Source organism: Salvelinus namaycush, chromosome 7 (genome assembly GCF_016432855.1).
Source record: "Salvelinus namaycush isolate Seneca chromosome 7, SaNama_1.0, whole genome shotgun sequence".
In the NCBI taxonomy this organism is placed as follows: Eukaryota; Metazoa; Chordata; class Actinopteri; order Salmoniformes; family Salmonidae; genus Salvelinus; species Salvelinus namaycush.
Window position 1 is genome coordinate 5,613,287 of NC_052313.1, and position 22,379 is coordinate 5,635,665.

The window sequence follows — 22,379 nt, forward strand, 5'->3', positions numbered from 1 at the left end:
CTTCATCAGCAGGAATACAAGGGAGCCTGTAGTCTCCTCATCAGCAGGAATACAAGGGAGCCTGTAGTCTCCTCATCAGCAGGAATACAAGGGAGCCTGTAGTCTCTTCATCAGCAGGAATACAAGCGAGCCTGTAGTCTCCTCATCAACGGGAATACAAGGGAGCCTGTAGTCTCCTCATCAGCAGGAATACAAGCGAGCCTGTAGTCTCCTCATCAGCAGGAATACAAGGGAGCCTGTAGTCTCCTTATCAGCGGGAACACACATTTCTTTTTTTGTCACAACAGACAACTTTATCTTTCCAGAAACCCTGAATATTCACCTGTAAATTAACACTTCTGAAAGGTGTCACAGACAGACATCGTTCCGATGGGGAACACAAGTGCAGTTGCACCTCTTCAATCCAGCCTCATTTTGAGAATACATGTAGAATCAGAAAATGTGTTGCTAAATGAATGTAAATGTAGGGGTTTATAAAAGGTAAAACAGTACTCTTCATGCTGTGTTTCAAAGCATCCGTACACTCTTCAGATGGCACTTCTATAAAGAAGTTAATTACTCGCAGGGTAAGGCAGGGTTTCCCAAACTCAGTCCTCAAGGGGTACATGTTTAGTGTTTTGCCCTAGCACTACACAACTGATTCAGATAATCATCAAGCTTTAATCATTTGAATCAGCTGTGTAGTGTTATGGCAAAAAAACAACATGTGCACTCCTTGGGGTCCAGAGGACCAAGTTTGGGAAAGTTCAAAGGTAAGGCGTGTGAACTATCGACTCTTATTAAATTATTAAAATAAATCAGGAAAACATCTTTGTACACAGAGAAGTACAATAAATCTTTATCACAATTTTTCACCTTTTTTCCCAGAAAGCAACATGTTTCTGGCACTGTGAACAGTTGGCATTTGTCAGAAAACATAAACACTGGGGGGGAAAAGAACTAAACATTTTGTTGTCGCCAGTCAACGTCTTTCATAAAGAGGAGCCTCACTGGCAGTCACATGATCACGCAGCAGTAGTGGAACCAATCGGTTGTTGGTTGCAGTAGCAGGTATAATAGTCCTAGTAACGGTCGCCCAATGTATATACACACACACACACTGTCCGGAAGAACCATTCCCAAGTCTAATTGTAACAGCCTATAAAGTGCTTTCTCAAAGAAAAAAATATATCATAATAATCTTTCACGATATCAGTATATCAATTAGGATAGGATTATGTATATATAAAAAAAGAGCATCTGGCATAAAAAGTTAAGTTCAGGCACGAGCAGAGAGCTCTCCTCTCCTTTGGCGTTTCACTTCTTGAAAGGCGTCAGTCTGCCGATGTTTTGCCAGAAGGTGGTTGCCTTGCGTTTGGGCTCAGCCAGCATGAAGACCTGCTGCTGGGGTACGCTGCTGGGCAGAGACGGCTGCTTCTGACGGAGCAGGAAGTCACAATAGGGCCGGGTCACAGCTGGGGAGAGGAGAACAGAAGGGGGGTTAGTAATATAAGGGTCACCGCTGGGGAGAGGAGAACAGAAGGGGGTTAGTAATATAAGGGTCACAGCTGGGGAGAGGAGAACAGAAGGGGGGTTAGTAATATAAGGGTCACCGCTGGGGAGAGGAGAACAGAAGGGGGGTTAGTAATATAAGGGTCACCGCTGGGGAGAGGAGAACAGAAGGGGGGTTAGTAATATAAGGGTCACCGCTGGGGAGAGGAGAACAGAAGGGGGGTTAGTAATATAAGGGTCACCACTGGGGAGAGGAGAACAGAAGGGGGGTTAGTAATATAAGGGTCACCGCTGGGGAGAGGAGAACAGAAGGGGGGTTAGTAATATAAGGGTCACCGCTGGGGAGAGGAGAACAGAAGGGGGGTTAGTAATATAAGGGTCACCACTGGGGAGAGGAGAACAGAAGGGGGGTTAGTAATATAAGGGTCACCACTGGGGAAAGGAGAACAGAAGGGGGGTTAGTAATATAAGGGTCACCGCTGGGGAAAGGAGAACAGAAGGGGGTTAGTAATATAAGGGTCACCGCTGGGGAGAGGAGAACAGAAGGGGGTTAGTAATATAAGGGTCACCGCTGGGGAGAGGAGAACAGAAGGGGGTTAGTAATATAAGGGTCACCGCTGGGGAAAGGAGAACAGAAGGGGGGTTAGTAATATAAGGGTCACCGCTGGGGAAAGGAGAACAGAAGGGGGTTAGTAATATAAGGGTCACCGCTGGGGAAAGGAGAACAGAAGGGGGTTAGTAATATAAGGGTCACCACTGGGGAAAGGAGAACAGAAGGGGGGTTAGTAATATAAGGGTCACCGCTGGGGAAAGGAGAACAGAAGGGGGTTAGTAATATAAGGGTCACCGCTGGGGAAAGGAGAACAGAAGGGGGGTTAGTAATATAAGGGTCACCGCTGGGGAAAGGAGAACAGAAGGGGGTTAGTAATATAAGGGTCACCGCTGGGGAGAGGAGAACAGAAGGGGGTGAGTAATATAAGGGTCACCGCTGGGGAAAGGAGAACAGAAGGGGGTTAGTAATATAAGGGTCACCGCTGGGGAGAGGAGAACAGAAGGGGGTTAGTAATATAAGGGTCACAGCTGGGGAGAGGAGAACAGAAGGGGGTTAGTAATATAAGGGTCACCGCTGGGGAGAGGAGAACAGAAGGGGGTTAGTAATATAAGGGTCACAGCTGGGGAGAGGAGAACAGAAGGGGGTTAGTAATATAAGGGTCACCGCTGGGGAAAGGAGAACAGAAGGGGGTTAGTAATATAAGGGTCACCACTGGGGAGAGGAGAACAGAAGGGGGTTAGTAATATAAGGGTCACCACTGGGGAGAGGAGAACAGAAGGGGGTTAGTAATCTAAGGGTCACCGCTGGGGAGAGGAGAACAGAAGGGGGTTAGTAATATAAGGGTCACCACTGGGGAGAGGAGAACAGAAGGGGGGTTAGTAATATAAGGGTCACAGCTGGGGAGAGGAGAACAGAAGGGGGGTTAGTAATATAAGGGTCACCACTGGGGAGAGGAGAACAGAAGGGGGTTAGTAATATAAGGGTCACCGCTGGGGAGAGGAGAACAGAAGGGGGTTAGTAATCTAAGGGTCACCACTGGGGAAAGGAGAACAGAAGGGGGTTAGTAATATAAGGGTCACCGCTGGGGAAAGGAGAACAGAAGGGGGTTAGTAATATAAGGGTCACCACTGGGGAGAGGAGAACAGAAGGGGGTTAGTAATATAAGGGTCACCGCTGGGGAGAGGAGAACAGAAGGGGGTTAGTAATATAAGGGTCACCACTGGGGAGAGGAGAACAGAAGGGGGGTTAGTAATATAAGGGTCACAGCTGGGGAGAGGAGAACAGAAGGGGGGTTAGTAATATAAGGGTCACCACTGGGTAGAGGAGAACAGAAGGGGGTTAGTAATATAAGGGTCACCGCTGGGGAGAGGAGAACAGAAGGGGGTTAGTAATCTAAGGGTCACCGCTGGGGAGAGGAGAACAGAAGGGGGTTAGTAATATAAGGGTCACAGCTGGGGAGAGGAGAACAGAAGGGGGTTAGTAATCTAAGGGTCACCGCTGGGGAGAGGAGAACAGAAGGGGGTTAGTAATATAAGGGTCACCGCTGGGGAGAGGAGAACAGAAGGGGGGTTAGTAATATAAGGGTCACCGCTGGGGAGAGGAGAACAGAAGGGGGTTAGTAATATAAGGGTCACCGCTGGGGAGAGGAGAACAGAAGGGGGGTTAGTAATATAAGGGTCACCGCTGGGGAGAGGAGAACAGAAGGGGGGTTAGTAATCTAAGGGTCACCGCTGGGGAGAGGAGAACAGAAGGGGGTTAGTAATATAAGGGTCATCGCTGGGGAGAGGAGAACAGAAGGGGGGTTAGTAATATAAGGGTCACCACTGGGGAGAGGAGAACAGAAGGGGGGTTAGTAATATAAGGGTCACCACTGGGGAGAGGAGAACAGAAGGGGGTTAGTAATATAAGGGTCATCGCTGGGGAGAGGAGAACAGAAGGGGGGTTAGTAATCTAAGGGTCACCGCTGGGGAGAGGAGAACAGAAGGGGGTGAGTAATATAAGGGTCACCGCTGGGGAGAGGAGAACAGAAGGGGGTTAGTAATCTAAGGGTCACAGCTGGGGAGAGGAGAACAGAAGGGGGGTTAGTAATATAAGGGTCACCGCTGGGGAGAGGAGAACAGAAGGGGGTTAGTAATATAAGGGTCACCGCTGGGGAGAGGAGAACAGAAGGGGGTTAGTAATATAAGGGTCATCGCTGGGGAGAGGAGAACAGAAGGGGGGTTAGTAATATAAGGGTCACAGCTGGGGAGAGGAGAACAGAAGGGGGGTTAGTAATATAAGGGTCATCGCTGGGGAGAGGAGAACAGAAGGGGGGTTAGTAATCTAAGGGTCACCGCTGGGGAGAGGAGAACAGAAGGGGGGTTAGTAATATAAGGGTCACCACTGGGGAGAGGAGAACAGAAGGGGGTTAGTAATATAAGGGTCACCGCTGGGGAGAGGAGAACAGAAGGGGGTTAGTAATCTAAGGGTCACCACTGGGGAAAGGAGAACAGAAGGGGGTTAGTAATATAAGGGTCACCGCTGGGGAAAGGAGAACAGAAGGGGGTTAGTAATATAAGGGTCACCACTGGGGAGAGGAGAACAGAAGGGGGTTAGTAATATAAGGGTCACCGCTGGGGAGAGGAGAACAGAAGGGGGTTAGTAATATAAGGGTCACCACTGGGGAGAGGAGAACAGAAGGGGGGTTAGTAATATAAGGGTCACAGCTGGGGAGAGGAGAACAGAAGGGGGGTTAGTAATATAAGGGTCACCACTGGGGAGAGGAGAACAGAAGGGGGTTAGTAATATAAGGGTCACCGCTGGGGAGAGGAGAACAGAAGGGGGTTAGTAATCTAAGGGTCACCGCTGGGGAGAGGAGAACAGAAGGGGGTTAGTAATATAAGGGTCACAGCTGGGGAGAGGAGAACAGAAGGGGGTTAGTAATCTAAGGGTCACCGCTGGGGAGAGGAGAACAGAAGGGGGTTAGTAATATAAGGGTCACCGCTGGGGAGAGGAGAACAGAAGGGGGGTTAGTAATATAAGGGTCACCGCTGGGGAGAGGAGAACAGAAGGGGGTTAGTAATATAAGGGTCACCGCTGGGGAGAGGAGAACAGAAGGGGGGTTAGTAATATAAGGGTCACCGCTGGGGAGAGGAGAACAGAAGGGGGGTTAGTAATCTAAGGGTCACCGCTGGGGAGAGGAGAACAGAAGGGGGTTAGTAATATAAGGGTCATCGCTGGGGAGAGGAGAACAGAAGGGGGGTTAGTAATATAAGGGTCACCACTGGGGAGAGGAGAACAGAAGGGGGGTTAGTAATATAAGGGTCACCACTGGGGAGAGGAGAACAGAAGGGGGTTAGTAATATAAGGGTCATCGCTGGGGAGAGGAGAACAGAAGGGGGGTTAGTAATCTAAGGGTCACCGCTGGGGAGAGGAGAACAGAAGGGGGTGAGTAATATAAGGGTCACCGCTGGGGAGAGGAGAACAGAAGGGGGTTAGTAATCTAAGGGTCACAGCTGGGGAGAGGAGAACAGAAGGGGGGTTAGTAATATAAGGGTCACCGCTGGGGAGAGGAGAACAGAAGGGGGTTAGTAATATAAGGGTCACCGCTGGGGAGAGGAGAACAGAAGGGGGTTAGTAATATAAGGGTCATCGCTGGGGAGAGGAGAACAGAAGGGGGTTAGTAATATAAGGGTCACCGCTGGGGAGAGGAGAACAGAAGGGGGGTTAGTAATATAAGGGTCACAGCTGGGGAGAGGAGAACAGAAGGGGGGTTAGTAATATAAGGGTCATCGCTGGGGAGAGGAGAACAGAAGGGGGGTTAGTAATCTAAGGGTCACCGCTGGGGAGAGGAGAACAGAAGGGGGTTAGTAATATAAGGGTCACAGCTGGGGAGAGGAGAACAGAAGGGGGGTTAGTAATATAAGGGTCATCGCTGGGGAGAGGAGAACAGAAGGGGGGTTAGTAATCTAAGGGTCACCGCTGGGGAGAGGAGAACAGAAGGGGGTTAGTAATATAAGGGTCACCGCTGGGGAGAGGAGAACAGAAGGGGGGTTAGTAATATAAGGGTCACAGCTGGGGAGAGGAGAACAGAAGGGGGTTAGTAATATAAGGGTCACCGCTGGGGAGAGGAGAACAGAAGGGGGTTAGTAATATAAGGGTCACAGCTGGGGAGAGGAGAACAGAAGGGGGGTTAGTAATCTAAGGGTCACCGCTGGGGAGAGGAGAACAGAAGGGGGGTTAGTAATATAAGGGTCACAGCTGGGGAGAGGAGAACAGAAGGGGGTTAGTAATATAAGGGTCACCGCTGGGGAGAGGAGAACAGAAGGGGGTTAGTACCCTTTGCCTTGATGACAGCTTTGTACACTCTGACTGGTACTGTAGATGGGGGGGATTACGAGTGCATTTCAATCTAAAGAGGCTCATATGAATATTATATTGATAATATTATTACAAACTAAATGTGTATAAACATAGCCAAACATCTTATCTAAGCTTATTTAAAAAATCAACAACACTACACATACCCATCCACACAGCCAAATCTAAAACTCCCAAAGGGAAATTGAGTTTTCCTGCCATGCACCCATTTTCAGTATAACCCTCTAAGGACTACATTACCCAGACATACCTTTGGGTTTCCCAGCTGGATGGCTTTTGCAGGCGTTGAGCATGGCCTGTTTCTTCTGGACCTCAGTGATAGAGAATCCTGGAGGTAGAAACCACATAGGTCATAGGTCATTGTGGATATCACAGATTCATTATGCCAGTGCCACCCATCAATACCCAGCTTTTCAGAGTGAACAGAATAACACAAGGCCAGATTGTTGGATGAGAAAGTTTCAGTAACATCCATATGCTGTGTTTTCCAGGGGGACCTGACTGGATCCGGGTTAGGAAGGCAGACAGACTCAGAGCAAGAGCCCACTGAATTCCCAACCAGAACCCTCCACACATGCACAGATCCCAGACAAAACCCTGAGACTACGGCAGAGAAGCGAAGGGGGCAGCTGAGATGGATTGATGGGCCTTTTGCCTGTTTATCTGAGGGATCAATGACACGCTGAGCCATTAGCATACCCTTCTCTTCCTGGTTCTCTGACCACAGCGCCAACAGCTGTTTCAACTATTACTGCAGCATTAGAGAGACAGGAGGTCCAAACTCGCATTTGACTAACAGGAAAGGAAACACATCCAGTGGCTTTAAGCTGACTAGCAATAACACAGGTCGGCAGCTCATCACATACCTTTGTCAAACGGAGGCGTACAATCATGACAGAGACGGTTAACTGACAGTTATCCCTAACGTAACGAGGCGGCGCCTCACCTGTCTCGCGGTCGTGCTGCACCTGCCTCCTCTCGTCCTGGAACGCTTGGAGCCAGCGTTGTTTCTGCTCAGGCTTCTTGGCACACAGCAGGTGGACCTCGTCCCCCGCCAGCGAGCGCAGTTTCAGAACGTTCTTCACCGACACGTTGAAGTCCTTCTCCTTCCCATCCTCCACATCCACCACCTCCATCTGGTCCATGTCCATACGACCCTTATAGTACAGCATGTCCCTGCGCAGGAGGTCCTGTAAGAACCATAGATATACCACACTAACCCTTATAGTACAGCATGTCCCTGCGCAGGAGGTACTAGAGGGATACAGGGAACTGTTACTAACCCTAACAGTACATCATGTCCCTGTGCAGGAGGTACTAGAGGGATACAGGGAACTGTTACTAACCCTAACAGTACATCATGTCCCTGTGCAGGAGGTACTAGAGGGACACAGGGAACTGTTACTAACCCTAACAGTACATCATGTCCCTGTGCAGGAGGTACTAGAGGGATACAGGGAACTGTTACTAACCCTAACAGTACATCATGTCCCTGTGCAGGAGGTACTAGAGGGACACAGGGAACTGTTACTAACCCTAACAGTACAGCATGTCCCTGTGCAGGAGGTCCTAGAGGGATACAGGGAACTGTTACTAACCCTAACAGTACAGCATGTCCCTGTGCAGGAGGTCCTAGAGGGATACAGGGAACTGTTACTAACCCTAACAGTACATCATGTCCCTGTGCAGGAGGTCCTAGAGGGACACAGGGAACTGTTACTAACCCTAACAGTACATCATGTCCCTGTGCAGGAGGTACTAGAGGGACACAGGGAACTGTTACTAACCCTAACAGTACATCATGTCCCTGTGCAGGAGGTCTTAGAGGGATACAGGGAACTGTTACTAACACTAACAGTACATCATGTCCCTGTGCAGGAGGTACTAGAGGGATACAGGGAACTGTTACTAACCCTAACAGTACATCATGTCCCTGTGCAGGAGGTACTAGAGGGATACAGGGAACTGTTACTAACCCTAACAGTACAGCATGTCCCTGTGCAGGAGGTACTAGAGGGATACAGGGAACTGTTACTAACCCTAACAGTACAGCATGTCCCTGTGCAGGAGGTCCTAGAGGGATACAGGGAACTGTTACTAACCCTAACAGTACAGCATGTCCCTGTGCAGGAGGTCCTAGAGGGATACAGTGAACTGTTACTAACCCTAACAGTACAGCATGTCCCTGTGCAGGAGGTCCTAGAGGGATACAGGGAACTGTTACTAACCCTAACAGTACATCATGTCCCTGTGCAGGAGGTACTAGAGGGACACAGGGAACTGTTACTAACCCTAACAGTACATCATGTCCCTGTGCAGGAGGTACTAGAGGGACACAGGGAACTGTTACCCTAACAGTACATCATGTCCCTGTGCAGGAGGTCCTAGAGGGATACAGGGAACTGTTACTAACCCTAACAGTACATCATGTCCCTGTGCAGGAGGTCCTAGAGGGACACAGGGAACTGTTACTAACCCTTACAGTACATCATGTCCCTGTGCAGGAGGTACTAGAGGGATACAGGGAACTGTTACTAACCCTAACAGTACATCATGTCCCTGTGCAGGAGGTCCTAGAGGGATACGGGGAACTGTTACTAACCCTAACAGTACAGCATGTCCCTGTGCAGGAGGTCCTAGAGGGACACAGGGAACTGTTACTAACCCTAACAGTACATCATGTCCCTGTGCAGGAGGTCCTAGAGGGATACAGGGAACTGTTACTAACCCTAACAGTACAGCATGTCCCTGTGCAGGAGGTCCTAGAGGGATACAGGGAACTGTTACTAACACTAACAGTACATCATGTCCCTGTGCAGGAGGTCCTAGAGGGATACAGGGAACTGTTACTAACCCTAACAGTACATCATGTCCCTGTGCAGGAGGTCCTAGAGGGATACAGGGAACTGTTACTAACCCTAACAGTACAGCATGTCCCTGTGCAGGAGGTCCTAGAGGGATACAGGGAACTGTTACTAACACTAACAGTACATCATGTCCCTGTGCAGGAGGTCCTAGAGGGACACAGGGAACTGTTACTAACCCTAACAGTACATCATGTCCCTGTGCAGGAGGTCCTAGAGGGATACAGGGAACTGTTACTAACCCTAACAGTACATCATGTCCCTGTGCAGGAGGTCCTAGAGGGATACAGGGAACTGTTACTAACCCTAACAGTACAGCATGTCCCTGTGCAGGAGGTACTAGAGGGATACAGGGAACTGTTACTAACCCTAACAGTACATCATGTCCCTGTGCAGGAGGTCCTAGAGGGATACAGGGAACTGTTACTAACCCTAACAGTACAGCATGTCCCTGTGCAGGAGGTCCTAGAGGGATACAGGGAACATTTACTAACCCTAACAGTACAGCATGTCCCTGTGCAGGAGGTCCTAGAGGGATACAGGGAACTGTTACTAACCCTAACAGTACATCATGTCCCTGTGCAGGAGGTACTAGAGGGACACAGGGAACTGTTACTAACCCTAACAGTACATCATGTCCCTGTGCAGGAGGTACTAGAGGGACACAGGGAACTGTTACCCTAACAGTACATCATGTCCCTGTGCAGGAGGTCCTAGAGGGATACAGGGAACTGTTACTAACCCTAACAGTACATCATGTCCCTGTGCAGGAGGTCCTAGAGGGACACAGGGAACTGTTACTAACCCTAACAGTACATCATGTCCCTGCGCAGGAGGTCCTAGAGGGATACAGGGAACTGTTACTAACCCTAACAGTACATCATGTCCCTGTGCAGGAGGTCCTAGAGGGATACAGGGAACTGTTACTAACCCTAACAGTACATCATGTCCCTGTGCAGGAGGTACTAGAGGGATACAGGGAACTGTTACTAACCCTAACAGTACATCATGTCCCTGTGCAGGAGGTCCTAGAGGGATACGGGGAACTGTTACTAACCCTAACAGTACAGCATGTCCCTGTGCAGGAGGTCCTAGAGGGACACAGGGAACTGTTACTAACCCTAACAGTACATCATGTCCCTGTGCAGGAGGTCCTAGAGGGATACAGGGAACTGTTACTAACCCTAACAGTACAGCATGTCCCTGTGCAGGAGGTCCTAGAGGGATACAGGGAACTGTTACTAACACTAACAGTACATCATGTCCCTGTGCAGGAGGTCCTAGAGGGATACAGGGAACTGTTACTAACCCTAACAGTACATCATGTCCCTGTGCAGGAGGTCCTAGAGGGATACAGGGAACTGTTACTAACCCTAACAGTACAGCATGTCCCTGTGCAGGAGGTCCTAGAGGGATACAGGGAACTGTTACTAACCCTAACAGTACAGCATGTCCCTGTGCAGGAGGTCCTAGAGGGATACAGGGAACTGTTACTAACCCTAACAGTACATCATGTCCCTGTGCAGGAGGTACTAGAGGGACACAGGGAACTGTTACTAACCCTAACAGTACATCATGTCCCTGTGCAGGAGGTCCTAGAGGGATACAGGGAACTGTTACTAACCCTAACAGTACATCATGTCCCTGTGCAGGAGGTACTAGAGGGATACAGGGAACTGTTACTAACCCTAACAGTACATCATGTCCCTGTGCAGGAGGTCCTAGAGGGATACGGGGAACTGTTACTAACCCTAACAGTACAGCATGTCCCTGTGCAGGAGGTCCTAGAGGGACACAGGGAACTGTTACTAACCCTAACAGTACATCATGTCCCTGTGCAGGAGGTCCTAGAGGGATACAGGGAACTGTTACTAACCCTAACAGTACAGCATGTCCCTGTGCAGGAGGTCCTAGAGGGATACAGGGAACTGTTACTAACACTAACAGTACATCATGTCCCTGTGCAGGAGGTCCTAGAGGGATACAGGGAACTGTTACTAACCCTAACAGTACATCATGTCCCTGTGCAGGAGGTCCTAGAGGGATACAGGGAACTGTTACTAACCCTAACAGTACAGCATGTCCCTGTGCAGGAGGTCCTAGAGGGATACAGGGAACTGTTACTAACCCTAACAGTACAGCATGTCCCTGTGCAGGAGGTCCTAGAGGGATACAGGGAACTGTTACTAACCCTAACAGTACATCATGTCCCTGTGCAGGAGGTACTAGAGGGACACAGGGAACTGTTACTAACCCTAACAGTACATCATGTCCCTGTGCAGGAGGTACTAGAGGGACACAGGGAACTGTTACCCTAACAGTACATCATGTCCCTGTGCAGGAGGTCCTAGAGGGATACAGGGAACTGTTACTAACCCTAACAGTACATCATGTCCCTGTGCAGGAGGTCCTAGAGGGACACAGGGAACTGTTACTAACCCTAACAGTACATCATGTCCCTGCGCAGGAGGTCCTAGAGGGATACAGGGAACTGTTACTAACCCTAACAGTACATCATGTCCCTGTGCAGGAGGTCCTAGAGGGATACAGGGAACTGTTACTAACCCTAACAGTACATCATGTCCCTGTGCAGGAGGTACTAGAGGGATACAGGGAACTGTTACTAACCCTAACAGTACATCATGTCCCTGTGCAGGAGGTCCTAGAGGGATACGGGGAACTGTTACTAACCCTAACAGTACAGCATGTCCCTGTGCAGGAGGTCCTAGAGGGACACAGGGAACTGTTACTAACCCTAACAGTACATCATGTCCCTGTGCAGGAGGTCCTAGAGGGATACAGGGAACTGTTACTAACCCTAACAGTACAGCATGTCCCTGTGCAGGAGGTCCTAGAGGGATACAGGGAACTGTTACTAACACTAACAGTACATCATGTCCCTGTGCAGGAGGTCCTAGAGGGATACAGGGAACTGTTACTAACCCTAACAGTACATCATGTCCCTGTGCAGGAGGTCCTAGAGGGATACAGGGAACTGTTACTAACCCTAACAGTACAGCATGTCCCTGTGCAGGAGGTCCTAGAGGGATACAGGGAACTGTTACTAACACTAACAGTACATCATGTCCCTGTGCAGGAGGTCCTAGAGGGATACAGGGAACTGTTACTAACCCTAACAGTACATCATGTCCCTGTGCAGGAGGTCCTAGAGGGATACAGGGAACTGTTACTAACACTAACAGTACATCATGTCCCTGCGCAGGAGGTCCTAGAGGGACACAGGGAACTGTTACTAACCCTAACAGTACATCATGTCCCTGTGCAGGAGGTCCTAGAGGGATACAGGGAACTGTTACTAACCCTAACAGTACATCATGTCCCTGTGCAGGAGGTCCTAGAGGGATACAGGGAACTGTTACTAACCCTAACAGTACAGCATGTCCCTGTGCAGGAGGTACTAGAGGGATACAGGGAACTGTTACTAACCCTAACAGTACATCATGTCCCTGTGCAGGAGGTACTAGAGGGATACAGGGAACTGTTACTAACCCTAACAGTACATCATGTCCCTGTGCAGGAGGTACTAGAGGGATACAGGGAACTGTTACTAACCCTAACAGTACAGCATGTCCCTGTGCAGGAGGTCCTAGAGGGACACAGGGAACTGTTACTAACCCTAACAGTACATCATGTCCCTGTGCAGGAGGTCCTAGAGGGATACAGGGAACTGTTACTAACCCTAACAGTACATCATGTCCCTGTGCAGGAGGTCCTAGAGGGATACAGGGAACTGTTACTAACCCTTACAGTACATCATGTCCCTGCGCAGGAGGTCCTAGAGGGATACAGGGAACTGTTACTAACCCTAACAGTACATCATGTCCCTGTGCAGGAGGTCCTAGAGGGATACAGGGAACTGTTACTAACCCTAACAGTACATCATGTCCCTGTGCAGGAGGTCTTAGAGGGATACAGGGAACTGTTACTAACCCTAACAGTACATCATGTCCCTGTGCAGGAGGTCCTAGAGGGATACAGGGAACTGTTACTAACCCTAACAGTACATCATGTCCCTGTGCAGGAGGTCCTAGAGGGATACAGGGAACTGTTACTAACCCTAACAGTACATCATGTCCCTGTGCAGGAGGTCCTAGAGGGATACAGGGAACTGTTACTAACACTAACAGTACATCATGTCCCTGTGCAGGAGGTCCTAGAGGGATACAGGGAACTGTTACTAACCCTAACAGTACATCATGTCCCTGTGCAGGAGGTCCTAGAGGGATACAGGGAACTGTTACTAACCCTAACAGTACATCATGTCCCTGTGCAGGAGGTCCTAGAGGGATACAGGGAACTGTTACTAACCCTAACAGTACATCATGTCCCTGTGCAGGAGGTCCTAGAGGGACACAGGGAACTGTTACTAACCCTTACAGTACATCATGTCCCTGCGCAGGAGGTACTAGAGGGATACAGGGAACTGTTACTAACCCTTACAGTACATCATGTCCCTGTGCAGGAGGTCCTAGAGGGATACAGGGAACTGTTACTAACCCTAACAGTACAGCATGTCCCTGTGCAGGAGGTCCTAGAGGGATACAGGGAACTGTTACTAACCCTAACAGTACATCATGTCCCTGTGCAGGAGGTCCTAGAGGGACACAGGGAACTGTTACTAACCCTAACAGTACATCATGTCCCTGTGCAGGAGGTCCTAGAGGGATACAGGGAACTGTTACTAACCCTAACAGTACATCATGTCCCTGTGCAGGAGGTCCTAGAGGGATACAGGGAACTGTTACTAACCCTAACAGTACATCATGTCCCTGTGCAGGAGGTCCTAGAGGGATACAGGGAACTGTTACTAACCCTAACAGTACATCATGTCCCTGCGCAGTTGGTCCTAGAGGGATACAGGGAACTGTTACTAACCCTAACAGTACATCATGTCCCTGTGCAGGAGGTCCTAGAGGGATACAGGGAACTGTTACTAACCCTAACAGTACAGCATGTCCCTGTCCAGGAGGTCCTAGAGGGATACAGGGAACTGTTACTAACCCTAACAGTACATCATGTCCCTGTGCAGGAGGTCCTAGAGGGATACAGGGAACTGTTACTAACCCTAACAGTACAGCATGTCCCTGTGCAGGAGGTCCTAGAGGGATACAGGGAACTGTTACTAACCCTAACAGTACAGCATGTCCCTGTGCAGGAGGTCCTAGAGGGATACAGGGAACTGTTACTAACCCTAACAGTACATCATGTCCCTGCGCAGGAGGTCCTAGAGGGATACAGGGAACTGTTACTAACCCTAACAGTACATCATGTCCCTGCGCAGGAGGTCCTAGAGGGATACAGGGAACTGTTACTAACCCTAACAGTACAGCATGTCCCTGCGCAGGAGGTCCTAGAGGGATACAGGGAACTGTTACTAACCCTAACAGTACAGCATGTCCCTGTGCAGGAGGTCCTAGAGGGACACAGGGAACTGTTACTAACCCTAACAGTACATCATGTCCCTGTGCAGGAGGTACTAGAGGGATACAGGGAACTGTTACTAACCCTAACAGTACAGCATGTCCCTGTCCAGAAGGTCCTAGAGGGATACAGGGAACTGTTACTAACCCTAACAGTACATCATGTCCCTGTGCAGGAGGTACTAGAGGGACACAGGGAACTCTTACTAACCCTAACAGTACATCATGTCCCTGTGCAGGAGGTCCTAGAGGGACACAGGGAACTGTTACTAACCCTAACAGTACATCATGTCCCTGTGCAGGAGGTCCTAGAGGGATACAGGGAACTGTTACTAACCCTAACAGTACATCATGTCCCTGCGCAGGAGGTCCTAGAGGGATACAGGGAACTGTTACTAACCCTAACAGTACATCATGTCCCTGTGCAGGAGGTCCTAGAGGGATACAGGGAACTGTTACTAACCCTAACAGTACATCATGTCCCTGTGCAGGAGGTCCTAGAGGGATACAGGGAACTGTTACTAACCCTTACAGTACATCATGTCCCTGTGCAGGAGGTCCTAGAGGGATACAGGGAACTGTTACTAACCCTAACAGTACATCATGTCCCTGTGCAGGAGGTCCTAGAGGGATACAGGGAACTGTTACTAACCCTAACAGTACATCATGTCCCTGTGGAGGAGGTCCTAGAGGGATACAGGGAACTGTTACTAACCCTAACAGTACATCATGTCCCTGTGCAGGAGGTACTAGAGGGATACAGGGAACTGTTACTAACCCTAACAGTACATCATGTCCCTGTGCAGGAGGTACTAGAGGGATACAGGGAACTGTTACTAACCCTAACAGTACATCATGTCCCTGTGCAGGAGGTCCTAGAGGGATACAGGGAACTGTTACTAACCCTAACAGTACATCATGTCCCTGTGCAGGAGGTACTAGAGGGATACAGGGAACTGTTACTAACCCTAACAGTACATCATGTCCCTGTGCAGGAGGTCCTAGAGGGATACAGGGAACTGTTACTAACCCTAACAGTACATCATGTCCCTGTGCAGGAGGTCCTAGAGGGATACAGGGAACTGTTACTAACCCTAACAGTACATCATGTCCCTGTGCAGGAGGTACTAGAGGGATACAGGGAACTGTTACTAACCCTAACAGTACAGCATGTCCCTGTGCAGGAGGTCCTAGAGGGATACAGGGAACTGTTACTAACCCTAACAGTACATCATGTCCCTGTGCAGGAGGTCCTAGAGGGACACAAGGAACTGTTACTAACCCTAACAGTACAGCATGTCCCTGTGCAGGAGGTCCTAGAGGGATACAGGGTACTGTTACTAACCCTAACAGTACATCATGTCCCTGTGCAGGAGGTCCTAGAGGGACACAGGGAACTGTTACTAACCCTAACAGTACATCATGTCCCTGTGCAGGAGGTCCTAGAGGGACACAGGGAACTGTTACTAACCCTAACAGTACATCATGTCCCTGTGCAGGAGGTCCTAGAGGGATACAGGGAACTGTTACTAACCCTAACAGTACATCATGTCCCTGTGCAGGAGGTACTAGAGGGATACAGGGAACTGTTACTAACCCTAAGGCGTACGTGGTCAGGGAAGGGTTGGAGTTTATAACCGTGTTGCTCACCTTTTTGCAGTAGACCACCTGGTGGTCGAAGAGGAAGAACATGCGCTGCTGGCTCTTGGCCTGAGGCTGGGAGATCTTCGTCAGCTCCCCAGAGAAGATCAGATCTGAACTTTTACTGAGGATATCTTCTCCCTGACCATGTTCAAAGCCAAACAAGAAATATATGTTAGAGCCTGCAGAGATACGGGGGCATGAGATATAGAGCTTGTTCAGCCAACAGATGTGTATTGTATAGCAAGGGTCCGGAGTTAGTCCTGACTTCAGGCGTCGTTTCCAGATCAAGTCACCTGACCCCAAGTCATGGATTCTGTTCCATGACCCATGATGCACTGTTCCTCACCTCCCAGTCCTCTATGGAGCGCTGCCATTGGGCGATCTTGTCGATGTTCTCCAGGCGCCGCTTCCTCTCGTTGATCAGCCTGGCCACGTTCTTCATGGCGTTCAAGGCAGCCTCCACGTCCTTATAGTCCCTGATCCCAGAATAGATTACCACGTTAGGCTCTATGCCTCTATCTCTACTTCCTTTCTCTCTCACATCACACTGGATCTTATAAAAGCTTTGTTTAATATAAAAGTCACTAATATTGGCTGCCAATTTACAATCTGAGAATAACTAAATATACTATCAGTGTCAATACCGCTGCTGTAAGCGAATTAGGTGTAGATTAGACTGTACAGTAGAATGGGTGTGCTGGTTTACAGTACCTGTGCTGGGGGTTGGTGTATTTCAGTAGCTCGGCAAGCTGCAGAGGATACTTGCAGATCTTCTGGACGGGCGTGAGCAGGAAGCCATCCAGCGAGATGTCAATCATCTTCTGCAGCAGACGACAAGCCTCGAAGAAGAACACGTACTTGTTGGTCTTCATCCGCCGGGACAACTGCACACAGGCGTTGGGGTGGTTGTTACAGTACTCCGAGTAGATCTGGAAGTCTGTTTGCTGAGGAGGGAGACAGGAAGCGTTAGCATGGCAGTTTGAAATGGTGAACATTAAGCTTGGGCTCTAGAGAGGTTTCTTGACTTGGATCCCTAACATAAACTGCTGGTGATCCTTCTACATTTTGGAAAACAGTAAATGCACTGAATCGTACAAATTCCTCTTCTTCCCTGCCTAAGCACGTTCTGTCTGACTCTGGCATCATAACTGAGAAGAATGGAATAAGTGATGCCGTAGGAGCCAGATAGATACGGTTGTATATTAGCATGTTTCCAATTCACGATGCAGTTCTGTTGTATGTGTGTTTGCTATGAATCCCCTGTCAAGTGTGTGTTCCCCCTCTACGGGCCCGTTCCCCCTCTACGGGCCCGTTCCCCCTCTACGGGCCCGTTCCCCCTCTACGGGCCAGTTCCCCCTCTACGGGCCAGTTCCCCCTCTACGGGCCAGTTCCCCCTCTACGGGCCAGTTCCCCCTCTACGGGCCAGTTCCCCCTCTACGGGCCGATGGAGAATACAGTTAAAAGGCAGATAAGCTCCGAGGCCAACTGGGAGAGACTGGAATGGCAGCACACAGTATTTAGACTTTTGTTTACCATGCTGTTTGTTTCTTTAGTTTGAATGATCAGAATTCATTTTGGTAGAATTTTCTTTACATTTTTTGTATCCAGAAGAATGACAAATGAATGGATTATGATTATCAACTTGAATCAAACTTGAATCAAACTCTGGACATTTGATTTGTGTGCGTCAAGACTAACATTTAAAGGATAAGAATGGAAATTGGGACAATTCTATTGGACAATTTAGCCACTACAGATGCTTTTAGTCTGCATTTTATCTCGGCAGGCTTTTTATTTGATAGAAATGGTGGTTTAATTGACCGTGGTCAGTCAATCGAATACTCTTCCCTCTGCCAGCCTCTAGCTGACTCAACAGTTAACCCATCAATTTCTATTTCATTTCAACAATTTACTATCTGTGATGTGCTTGATGCCTTGCTTAAGATTGATGTAAAAAATCCCCTTCGGCAGATATGCTTGATCCATTTTTTGCTGCAGCTCTCTGTCCCCCTGATTGCTGAATCATTAACCCATATTTTTAACCTGATGATTATATCTGGTACTATCCCCAAGGTTTGGAAGGAGGCCCATGTACTCCCCCTAAGCTGACCATTATATCTGGTACTATCCCCAAGGTTTATAAGGAGGCCCATGTACTCCCCCTAACCTGACCATTATATCTGATACTATCAACAAGGTTTGGAAGACGACCCATGTACTCCCCCTAACCTGACCATTATATCTGGTACTATCCCCAAGGTTTGGAAGGCGGCCCATGTACTCCCCCTAACGATTATATCTAGTACTATCCCCAAGGTTTGGAAGGCGGCCCATGTACTCCCCCTAACGATTATATCTAGTACTATCCCCAAGGTTTGGAAGGCGGCCCATGTACTCCCCCTTCATAAAGGCGGTGACCCTTGTGACCTAAATAATTATCCCTCTATTTCTAAACTTTCTTGCCTAGCTAAAATATTAGAATCCTTGATTGATTCTCAGCTAAGATCTTTCTTATCTTTGAAATGTATTCTAAACGTACATCAGTCGGGTTTTAGACCAGGTCATCTCTGCTGCATCCCTAGTTATATGCGGTTAATGGATAAAAGGCAACATGGTGCTGCCCTCTTCATTGACCTGTCAAAGGCTGTCCATACCGTTGATCACTCACTGCTAATTCAAAGCCTTTCCTCAATTGGCCTAGACCAGGCTGCATGTAACTGGTTGAAAAATTACTTGACCGATATAACACACTGTATCTACTGATGGTGTTAAATCAGGTTTCCTGGATATTACGAAAGGTATCCCGCAGGGGTCGATTCTGGGTCCTGTACTTTTTACTATTTATATGAACAAAATCGACTTGTCTGTAAACAATTGTAACCTGCACTTGTATGCCGATGATACTGTTGTGTATGCTATTTCCCCCACGGTTGACCAGGCTCTATCTGATCTACAGTTTGCCTTCATTGTACTTTGGATGGTGTCCTTATTGACTGTGTCCCTGCTTACAAATATCTGGACATCTAGATAGATGAAAAGCTGTCTTTAAAAAGCATATTGATGAGTTAGTAAAATAATTTGAGAGTTAAAACGGGCTTCTTCTATAGAAATAAGTCCTGCCTCTCGCTAAATAGTAGAAAGCAGATTATTCAGTCGCTGTTCCTATCGGTCCTAGACTATGGTGACATCATCTATATGAACACAGCTGCCATTTCATTAAAGCCGTTAGATGCAGTTTATCATAGCGCCCTGTGCTTTATTATGGGTGACAGTTTTAGTACTCATCACTGCATTCCTCTGTGATGTCATCACTGCATTCTCTACCAGAAAGTCAGTTGGCCCTCTGTGATGTCATCACTGCATTCTCTACCAGAAACTTGGTTGGCCCTATGTGATGTCATCACTACACTCTCTACCAGAAACTTGGTTGGCCCTCTGTGATGTCACGTAGGTTGATACATTTCCATTTATAAAGCCATTTAATAAAAAGTTCCACTGTCCCTAATATCTTTAGCAAACTTTAGACATACAACTTACCACACCCGGTCTCACGGATGGTTAACTCAAAAAATTCCTTTGATTGAGGATCTTATAACAGATGAATGTGTTTATTCTGGTGTCTCTAGGTCAATTCAGAAAGATAATTGAGGACCTTTTAACCTGTTTGGGCTGCAGGGGCAGTATTGAGTAGCCTGGATAAAAGGTGCCCATTTCAAACGGCCTCGTACTCAATTCTTGCTCGTACAATATGCATATTATTATTACTATTGGATAGAAAACACTCTCTAGTTTCTAAAACCGTTTGAATTATATCTGTGAGTAAAACAGAACTCATTTTGCAGCAAACTTCCTGACAGGAAGTGGAAAATCTGAAATCGATGCTCTGTTCTAGGGCCTGCCTATAAATGTCCTTGATATTTATTAGTATACATGCACTTCATACGTCTTCCACTAGATGTCGACAGGCAGTGAGAGAAGAAATGGAGTGTATAACTTGATCTGGGGTCGAATAAAAGCTCTTTGTATGACGTGTCACCAGTTTCCTGTTTTCTGGAGCGCGCGAGAAGGGACCTGGTATTGCCTTCTGTAAAGCTGTTGTTATAGACGACTAATATCTCCGGCTTTGATTTTATTTGATACGTGACAATATCATCGTAAAGTATGTTTTTTCAATATAGTTTTATTAGATTATTGAAATTTTTTCGGGACGTTAGGCGTGTTGCTTTGTCTGCGTATGTTCAGGAAGGAGAGCTTAGCGCCACTTTGCTAGCTTTCCGTGCTAATTGACTGGAGAAGAGGACATTCTAAATCCAAACAACGATTGTTCTGGACAAAGGACCCCTTGTACAACATTCTGATTGAAGATCATCAAAAGTAGGACCCATTTTATGATGTTATTTCATATATCTGTCGTACATGTGTACTAGTAGTTTGCGGCCAGGTTTTGGGCACGCTCTCGCCATAACGTAAACTGCATATCGTAATGAAGTTATTTTTAGAATTCTAACACGGTGATTGCATTAACTAGTGTATCTATCATTTCCTATACAACATGTATTTTTTAGTTATGTTTATGAATAGTTATTTGGTCAGAATATGTGAGTGTCAGAAAAATATCCGGACGTTGTGGGAAAAAGATGCTACGTTAGCACAATGTATAACCACTGATTTCAGCTCTAAATATGCACATTTTCGAACAAAACATAAGTGTATGTATAACCTGATGTTATAGGACTGTCATCTGATGAAGCTTATCAAGGTTAGTCAAAAATTATATATCTTTTGCTGGTTTGTTACGATCGCTAACTTTTGCTGCTGGGGAATGGCTTGTGTTTCTGGCTATTGTGGTAAGCTAATATAATGCTATATTGTGTTTTCGCTGTAAAACACTTAAGAAATCGGAAATATTGGCTGGAATCACAAGATGCCTGTCTTTCATTTGCTGTACACCATGTATTTTTCAGAAATGTTTTATGATGAGTATTTAGGTATTTGACGTTGGTGTCTGTAATTACTCTGGCTGCTTCGGTGCCATTTCTGACGGTAGCTGTGATGGTAGCTGCAATGTAAAACTGATTTATAGCTCAAATATGCACATTTTTCGAACAAAACATAGATTTATTGAATAACATGTTATAAGACTGTCATCTGATGAAGTTGTTTCTTGGTTAGTTTGGTTGGTTCTTGGTTAGTTAGGTTGGTTTTGTGCATGCTACCTGTGCTGTGAAAAATGTCTGTCCTTTTTTGTATTTGGTGGTGAGCTAACATAAATATACGTGGTGTTTTCGCTGTAAAACATTTTAAAAATCGGACATGTTGGCTGGATTCACAAGATGTTTATCTTTCAAATGCTGTATTGGACTTGTTAATGTGTGAAAGTTAAATATTTCTAAAAAATATATTTTGAATTTCGCGCCCTGCACTTGAGCTGGCTGTTGTCATAAGTGTACCGACCTCGGGCTTGCAGCCAGAAGAAGTTAACTGATGAGATGTGATGTTCTGGTGTCTCTAGGTCAATTCAGAAAGATAATTGAGGACCTTTTAACTGATGAATGTGATGTTCTGGTGTCTCTAGGTCAATTCAGAAAGATAATCGAGGACATTTTAACTGATGAATGTGATGTTCTGGTGTCTCTAGGTCAATTCAGAAAGATAATCGAGGACCTTTTAACTGATGAATGTGATGTTCTGGTGTCTCTAGGTCAATTCAGAAAGATAATTGAGGACCTTTTTCACTGATGAATGTGATGTTCTGGTGTCTCTAGGTCAATTCAGAAAGATAATTGAGGACCTTTTAACTGATGAATGTGATGTTCTGGTGTCTCTAGGTCAATTCAGAAAGATAATTGAGGACCTTTTAACTAATGAATGTGATGTTCTGGTGTCTCTAGGTCAATTCAGAAAGATAATTGAGGACCTTTTAACTGATGAATGTGATGTTTTGGTGCCTCTAGGTCAATTCAGAAAGATAATTGAGGACCTTTTAACTGATGAATGTGATGTTCTGGTGTCTCTAGGTCAATTCAG

The 22,379-nt window shown here is 47.3% G+C and overlaps 1 protein-coding gene across 1 annotated transcript in view; it reads right to left on the reverse strand.

Moving 5' to 3' along the window:
* Positions 1–823: 823 nt before the first annotated feature.
* Positions 824–22,379, reverse strand: part of LOC120050918 (rho guanine nucleotide exchange factor 4-like) — a 101,933-nt gene continuing 80,377 nt past the window's right edge. Inside the window, exons 8-13 of the mRNA XM_038997445.1 lie at positions 17,064–17,296; positions 16,699–16,828; positions 16,359–16,490; positions 7,350–7,593; positions 6,654–6,731; positions 824–1,454 (exon numbers count right to left, since the gene is read on the reverse strand). Coding sequence (XP_038853373.1) covers positions 1,297–1,454; positions 6,654–6,731; positions 7,350–7,593; positions 16,359–16,490; positions 16,699–16,828; positions 17,064–17,296 — 975 coding nt within the window. The 3' untranslated portion in view covers positions 824–1,296. The remainder of the gene's footprint in view (positions 1,455–6,653; positions 6,732–7,349; positions 7,594–16,358; positions 16,491–16,698; positions 16,829–17,063; positions 17,297–22,379) is intronic.